This window comes from Mesitornis unicolor, unplaced genomic scaffold (assembly GCF_000695765.1).
Source record: "Mesitornis unicolor isolate BGI_N332 unplaced genomic scaffold, ASM69576v1 scaffold4872, whole genome shotgun sequence".
In the NCBI taxonomy this organism is placed as follows: Eukaryota; Metazoa; Chordata; class Aves; order Mesitornithiformes; family Mesitornithidae; genus Mesitornis; species Mesitornis unicolor.
In genome coordinates, this window is record NW_010169696.1 from 19802 (window position 1) to 27984 (window position 8183).

The following is an 8183-nucleotide window of genomic DNA, read 5'->3' on the forward strand; positions in this document are numbered from 1 at the left end:
TTAAAACATGGAAAGAATGACACAATCCCACTTTTGCTGGAAATAGACCAAAAGACACAGAATCCCAGGCCGCTTGTCAATGTGTCGTGCTCTGATTGTTACTACAGAGGTAAGGTTTCTCTTCTGATGCTGCCAGAGCAGCTGCCCCATTAGACAGGTGGGATGTGCAGGTATGAGCAAAAAGAGAGAAGCTGGATCTTGTGCTGCACTGCATTTCCAGGTTTCTGTGCGGTTACAGTAACAGCCTGCTCACCTTTTGGTTCTGATTTCTGACTCTGGTAATGCATCTTCTTCAGCCTTGAGTTAGATACTTCTGCAACTTTGTTCTTGGTCTTTAAAACAGAAATGGTAGATGTTTAGTAACCCAATAATGTGAGAGGATTTGCTTGGGAAAGCTTCAAAAGCACATCTAAAAGTGAAAAATAAATAGTATATCACTATTATAGAATGAGTTCTGCTGGTCAGGCTATTCTTTTTATAGCAGACATGCAGCTTAGTCACATACATGTCTGGTTGTTTTTATCTTCTCAGAGCTGCCTGGGATCTTGGTGCCAGGCAGGGGTAATTGCCTGGTCTTGTGTTGAATTTCTGATAGCCTTGGGTCTTCTGAATCAGTGTTTGCAATGTGCTTTTCCAATGAACATTGCTGAAAGTCATCGATTGCCACCCACTACTCCCTGCCCAGCACCGAGACTGCAGAATGGCTGTGCAGAACATACAGCGATAGTTGAACAGCACTTTGCTGAGGAGTCCTTTGCCTGTTCCCTCCGACAGTGCCACCGTGTGATAGGTTTTGCCTGTTTCCTTAGGCCAGACAGCGCTCCATATTGCCATCGAGAAAAGGAGCCTAGATCTAGTGAAACTTCTAGTAGAGAATGGAGCTGATGTCCATGCCAGAGCCCATGGTGAATTCTTCAGAAAGAAGAAAGAAGGCGTTTTCTTTTATTTTGGTGAGTCAGTGTGGAACATGTTCCTTTGTTGGTTTTTTTTTTACTGCCTTACAGTATGCAATGCTAATTCTCAGTTGGGTTTGCCCCTCTGCATGTGGGTTGCCATCTCCACTGTCCTGTAATCAAGCTCTTGACTTATTCGAATGGCAGGATCCTTTCACAGACTGTGATGTCCAGTGAGCATTTGCCATAGTCTTTGCTTTTGTGTATTTAATCTCATCAGAGGAGCTTCAGACAGAGACAAATACCTGGTTAGTTTAGCCAAATTAGGGGTCTGGGAAACTACTTCAGCTGCCCCCAGAAATAAGAAGTAATTGTTTGCTGCAAAACCTTTTCTGAATATAGAGATACTGAGAAGGAACTTGTTCTGCGTTCCAGTGGTAGAACTATAGGCTAAATATATTTTCCTATAATTGCTTTTTTTTCTTTAATTTTTTTTCACCCCTTACTGCTTCCCTTCCAAATACTGTCCTAATCTCTGCAGGTGAACTTCCCCTCTCCTTGGCTGCTTGTACCAACCAGCTTGAGGTGGTGGACTATCTTCTAAATAATCCCCACCAGAAAGCCAGGCTCCAGGAGCAGGATACGCAGGGCAACACGATCCTCCATGCCCTGGTGATGATTGCGGATGACACCAAGGAGAACACCAAGTTTGTGAGCACAACATACGTTGAGATCTTGAAGGCAGGTGTGAAGCTTGACCCAACATTGAAACTGGAGGAGATCGTGAATTATGATGGATTAAATCCTCTGCAGCTTGCTGCGAAGACAGGCAAAGTGGAGGTAAAGACAACCAGAGGGAATCCCTGGGGTTGCTGAGAAGCAAGGAAGACTGCAGCATACATCCTCAGTGTAGCAGTGGGGTTTGATATAGGAGCATCTTGCACCCAACCCGTAGTAATGCTGCTGACAGTGGCAGTGCCATGGGAGATGGTAAAGGAGGCCACTCCAGTCAGTGTCCAGCGGCTGAGGGAACTGCGGTTGTTTAGCCTGGAGAACAGAAGGCTGAGGGGAGACCTCATCACCACCTACAACTGCCTCAAGGGAGGTTGTAGAGAGGTGGGTGCTGGGCTCTGCTCCCAGGTGATGGGGGATAGAACAAGGAGAAACGGCACCAAGCTGTGCCAAGGGAGGTTCAGGTCAGAGATAAGGAGGAAGTTCTTTACTGAGAGGGTCGTCAGAAGCTGGAACAGGCTGCCCAGGGAGGTGGTGGAGTCACCATCCCTGGATGTGTTTAAAGAGCAGGTAGATGAGGTACTTAAGGATATGGTTTAGGGGGTAGACAGGAGCGGTTGGACGTGATGATCTCAGAGGGCTTTTCCAACCGAGCGATTCTGTGATTCTGTACAGAGTCTCAGCTGGCTGCTGCTGCTCTGTCCCTGCCAAGACAGCTGATCTGCACCAGCACTGGTTCTGCTCCTGGAAGAATTCATACAAAGTGCAGTTAGATTGCCTGCTTTTAGCCAGATAGTCTGGTGTTTGGATATGTCTAAGTGTATCATGCAGAAAGCCCTGTGTCCTGGGTGTGTTTGTGTCATTCTGCACCTTCTTTACATACACATTTTTCTTGTATGTATCTGTGTTCTCTTCAGATCTTCAGGCACATCATCCAGAGAGAGATCAAAGACCCAGCGTACAGGCACCTGTCCCGCAAGTTCACTGAATGGACCTATGGACCGATCCACGTGTCTCTCTATGATTTGTCCTCTATAGACAGCTTTGAGGAAAACTCTGCACTGGAGATTCTGGCATACAGCAGTGACACACCGGTGAGTGCTTTTACTAGAAGTCAAGGACAGCAACATTTTCTTTGCATTTCTAGTGTTGCTGCATAATTATGCAAATAATTTCAAGCTAATGTGATGTTTCACATGATCATTTTTCTGGAAGAGAAATGCATGATAGAAGCATTTGCATACTTTTATTATTTATAGTCTGCTTGGTATGCCTCTGATAATCTGTAATATGAGAGAAATGTTTGATCCTTTGGTTGTCCTGAGCCTAGGTGTGCCCAAATTTCCCAATGAAGCCAAGCAGAAGTAAATTCTTATGGGATGGTTGATTTCTTTCATACTGAAAGGCTTGACAGAATAAACCCTTGGCAATACCCTAGTTGGAGCCACTGAACTCCAACCCGAAAAAAGCCAATCCTCTGGTGAATTTGCATTCCTGTTGACACATGGGTACATTTTTATTGTTTGTTTTTCCATAGAATCGGTACAAGATGGTGGTTTTGGAGCCACTGAACAAACTGCTCCAGCAAAAATGGGAAACGTTTGCTTCCAAGAGGTTCTACTTCAGTTTTGTTTCGTACTTGTCCTTTATGATCATCTTCACAGCCATTGCGTACTACCAACCCTTACGGGTAAAGGTAGGTCCGGTCTCCATTTATCTGGAAAGGCCTGAATGGATGGAGCTGAGTTCCAACGGTGCGGGGTGGTTATCATCACTGCCTCTCCCTGTCTTCAATGTTTTGGGGTTTTTTTGTTTTTATTTTGCAGCCTTCATTTCCAGTGGAGTTCACAGCTGGAGGCTTCCTGTGGGTCTCTGGACTGATCATTATCTTGCTAGGAGGCATTTATCTGATCTTTGCTCAGGTATGGGGATCTCTTGTCTAGTTTCAGTGTAAGAAAGAAAAAAAAGGAAACTATCACTGGCAGCAGAAACTGTCTGAGGCAGCAGATTCAGTTCTGACAACAGAATGTGCGTGAGTGCATGGCAGGAGGGAATCCTGCTCCGAGACACTTGGTGTCAGCGCGATCTAGCAGTGACAGGGGTGGCACCAGCCAGGTTGCTGGGCAAGAGGAAGAACAGATTCATGACAGCAAATAATTATGAGAGTCTTCTGAGATTTACGGTACTAAAATGCATCCTTGGCATTTAATGCAGTCTATTAATAAAGATGTCGGGCTGAGCCATGATTCAGCCCTTGTTTATCCTTGCCCTTTATAAATAAGGCCTTTTTTCATCTTGGAAGGATGATTAGCTGAAATTTAGGATCTTGAAAATGAAAGCAGGAAGAGTTTATGCAGCAAACCTTGCCCCTGAGCAATGGGCTGTGCTGTGCAGGAGTCACTCTCTAGCGTGCTCTGCTTCTGATGAATGGCTACTATTGATTTTTCTCCATCAGAGTCTGTACTTGCGGAGGAGACGCCAGTCCCTGAAGACCATGTGTTCTGACAGCTGCATTGAGATCCTGATGTACGTCTCTTGAGGTTTTTTTCCCAATCAAAGCATGGGTGAGATCGGTTCTCTGCTGTGTGCAGCTAAGTTGCCCTAACATTACGAGGGAGATGGTGAGCAAGAAAGACTGAGTCTTTGCCACTGTCTCCTCTTTCCACCCCTTCCCTGCTTGCTTCTCCTACCTGGCTGCATTGTCTCATAACCCTTTGTTGTAATGGGCTTCACTGGGTAGGGTTTGTCCCTGGTTTCACAGTGGAACTTAGTGAAGGTCAGACCCTCAATTATTCCGTATTTAAGAACAAATACTTGTTAGAAAAAGAGCTCAAGTTCTTAATCATACTGTCACTGTGGCTCAGGATTGGTTGAAAGGAAAGTAACTCCTCAGTTTTCTGAGGAGAAATGTGTACAGATACATGTGTGCGCCTCTGGGTGTGCATGTTTTCGTAAGTGTTGAAATTTTCTCCATTTAATATCAGTTGTGTAAGTCACATCAAGTGGTTCAGAGTTTCCATACTGTGATCTGAACCCTTTCTGAACAAAACTGCAGCAATCTGTGGGTCTGGTTGTAACAGGATTTGCCTATATAAACTATGTGTCTGATTAACTGCAACTTTATTTGCTCCATGTAGCCCCGTTAAATGTGTTTGTTTTGCCTTGCACAACAGAACAGATCTGCAAATGGGCCTTTTTGTTGTGGTAAGTCACTGTGTAGCTCATTCTGCTTCTCACCAGCTTCATCCAGGCTTTCTTGCTGCTGCTGTCGGCAGTCCTGTACGGTGCCAGTTCGGAAAACTATGTGGCAGTGATGGTGTTCTCCCTGCTTTTGGGATGGATCAACATGCTCTACTACACTCGGGGCTTTCAGCGCACTGGGATCTACAGTGTCATGATACAGAAGGTCAGTGCTCGGGGGGGGAAAGAAAAATCTCTGAAAAGCTTTTGGGTGTGAGGAACTAATAGAAGTCCTGCAATTACTTTTTTTCTCTCCGGATCATGAAAACTATAAATGAAATTGATGTCCTCGCTATGGAAGAAATTGCAGAAAGAAATTAGATCAGTGTCTGCAGGGAAGTACATTTGCAGCAAACCAGCAGTTTACCATCTTTGAATATAGGAAGTGACAGTGGCTGACATTTACTTGTTTGTCATAAAATGACCCAAAACTTGCAGTTAAAAACCAGCGCGAGTTCCCTGGAACTGTTGTGCTTGGGCTGAGAAATGTTTCTGGGTCCACAGGGGAATCTGGGACTAGAAAGGCAAGACAAAGCAGAGGTGCCAGGGAAGAATCCAGATTACCACTTTTGTGAAACCTGATGGTGATAGAAAAAGAGAGAGATGTGTGTGTTAACACAGTTTGGAAACAGCCATGCTGGAGAACTGACATGATGTTTATTTGTTCAATGAACCTATTCAAACAAACGTAACAACAAAGAAATTCAGGTAGTGCTCTTGGATTACGATACCAACATAGTTACTTACCTGAGGAAGTAATTTAACACTTTGTGATGTGTGAGAACAGGAGAGATCATCCTGGTAATTTCATGTGAGATAAAGAATGGCACCTCTTCCTGATTTGTGTTTCAGACCATCCTGAGAGATCTGCTGCGTTTTCTCTTGGTTTATATGATCTTCCTCTTTGGCTTTGCTGCAGGTAAGGACTTACTCAGCATTGTGTTATAGACTGGACTACAAGAAGTAAATTTTTCTGAGGATTCACATTCTGTTTTTCCCACAGCCCTGGTTACGCTGATGGGAGATGCTCCTTTGGTCCCTCAGAACAAGTCCCTTGCTCAGATGGAAAGCGCTGGCAGCCATGCTATGTACGGTGGGCTGCTCAGCGTCTCCCTGGAGCTCTTCAAGATCACCATTGGGATGGGTGACCTGGAGTTCCAGGAACATGCCAGGTTCAGATACTTCGTCATGCTCCTGCTGCTTCTCTTTGTGATCCTCACTTACGTCCTGTTGCTCAACATGCTCATTGCGCTCATGAGCAAGACTGTCACGGATATCTCTGATTATAGCAAAAGCGTCTGGAAGCTGCAGGTGAGACGTGGTGTGGCTCAGCCATGGTGTCATGGCCCAAATTCCTACTTGAGCCTCAAAACATTGGAGGTGACAGTGTATGTCTTTTTCCTGTGCCCCAACTGTAAAATTCTCTTTTACATAAATCCTGACATCATTTTTAGGTTTATTTAAAACTCAGGCTGTTTGCGTGGCTACCAGACAGTCCAGATCCGTGCATAAATAACTTGAGAGAGTATCTGACTGATACTGTTAAAGTGAAGGAGCATGCTGGGTTCAAGTTCCAAAGTGATTTTCTAAATCAAAGTAGTTGCAGATTGGGGAAGATTTAATTGAAAGGAGGGGGAGCTATGCTCTGTGCACACTGTTTTCTCTCTGACTTGGCATTCTTCTTTCAGAGGGCTATCGCTATTCTGGAAATAGAGAAGGCCTGGCTGTGGCGCCAAGGTGGGAAGAGGAGATCTGGCTGCTTCATGTCAGTAGGTCTCAATAAGAAGGATGAGAGATGGTGTTTCAGGTAAGACTGGTGTACCATTGCCCCTTACACTCCAGCCTGGTGACAGGTTCCCGTGGTTCATAAACTGGTAACCCTGAACCACCACAGGGGATTTCAGCACTGAATCAACGGAGTGACTCACCCACGTGCTCCTGGGTACACACAGATTGGTTGGTGATTGCAATACTGGAACTTTGAGCTACTTGAGCCACCGGCTTTGCCACCAAGACATGCTGTCACCAAAAGATGTCCTGTTAACCCACGTCTGAGCAACTGGTTATGTGGCAGCGTGTCTGCTGCAATGCTTTCTTTGCTGCTGGGAGCATAGCTGTGCCCAGAGCAGGCTGTGGTGGGAGGAATGCAGGCGAGTGACCCCTTGGCTCAGGACCATGCAACTTGGCTCCATCAGAAGGGGGCAGCACTTTTCCTCGCATATGGGGCTGGGAGAGAAGGTGAACCTTTCTCCAGCCAGCAAAGGAACTGCAGGCAGCACTTCTGTAACTCCAGGGTGTTAGGATGCACATACAGAAAGTGGAACCTAGGAGCCTCCTTTCTAATAAGTGTGTTGCCTGGAAGGAACTGGAGTATTTTGAAACAGCACATAATATGCAGGGGAAAACTTAGACTACAGAAGCAGACCTTTACTCAAAAAAAGAAAGAAAAAAAAGAAAAAGCTCTGCAGAGTGTTGTTGTCACAGCCGAACCATGAGGATTGCGTTGGCAGGATGAGCTGGGCTGGGATGCTGCAGGACAATGAGATATGGACTGAAATGCTGTGCTCCGTGCATCAGTGTCTGTTGCATTTTGTCTCTCCAGAGTAGAGGAAATTAAGTGGGCAGACTGGGCAAAGGATGTGGGAGTTCTTAAGGAAGAACCTGGAAACACCAGTGGTTCAGAAGTAAATCCAGAAGGTAAATTAAATAATAAAGAAAGATCTTCAGCATCCTTTTAGCTTCCTGCTCAGCAATTATTCTTGGCATGTTATTATGTCTTTGGTAACAGAAATCTACCAAGGCAGGACAGCTTGCTCATTAAATTGCTTCCACGCAGCATCTCTCAATAGTAGCAGCATCACTTGCGAGCTGAGGAAAAAAATAATTAGAGTAGGTATAGACCTGATCAGAGTTTTGGAACAAGTGATAGTGAAGGAGATGCCATTCTGACTTACCTCTGGTAGAAATGGGCAGAGAAAACCAAGGTCTGTTCTTTTTGTCTCAGTAGCCCAAATACGTGGTGCTTTGTGTAGGAAAGGTAAAACTTAGCCCCAGTCATACAGCAAGAGTTAAAATTACAGAGCTTTTTGAGCACAAATCAGGGCATTGACACTGGCAATTTTGTCAAATTCTGCCTTACATATTGTGTTTGCTTCCCTTGTTACACCTGGGAAGCAGCTCTGTGTGGAAAATGGAGGGCTTCTGCTTTCTCTAGCAAGATTTTGGTCAGATGGCAGAGAGTGGGCAGAAGATTCTCTCGATTTAAACACGGCCTCATGCTTTTCCAGCATAGGCTTTTCCTAGATGCCAGTTTTCTAG

At 45.2% G+C, this 8183-nt stretch overlaps 1 protein-coding gene across 1 annotated transcript in view; it reads left to right on the top strand.

The window, feature by feature from the left end:
* TRPV2 (transient receptor potential cation channel, subfamily V, member 2) overlaps positions 1-8183 on the top strand; it is a 10110-nt gene that overhangs the window by 1410 nt on the left and 517 nt on the right. The window contains 12 exon segments of the mRNA XM_010179425.1: positions 1-109; positions 810-950; positions 1435-1733; positions 2543-2719; positions 3163-3321; positions 3452-3547; positions 4081-4151; positions 4866-5031; positions 5718-5784; positions 5869-6176; positions 6554-6672; positions 7468-7562. The exon segment at positions 1-109 is cut by the window's left edge and continues 30 nt beyond it. Of these exon segments, the coding sequence (XP_010177727.1) occupies positions 1-109; positions 810-950; positions 1435-1733; positions 2543-2719; positions 3163-3321; positions 3452-3547; positions 4081-4151; positions 4866-5031; positions 5718-5784; positions 5869-6176; positions 6554-6672; positions 7468-7562 (1807 nt within the window).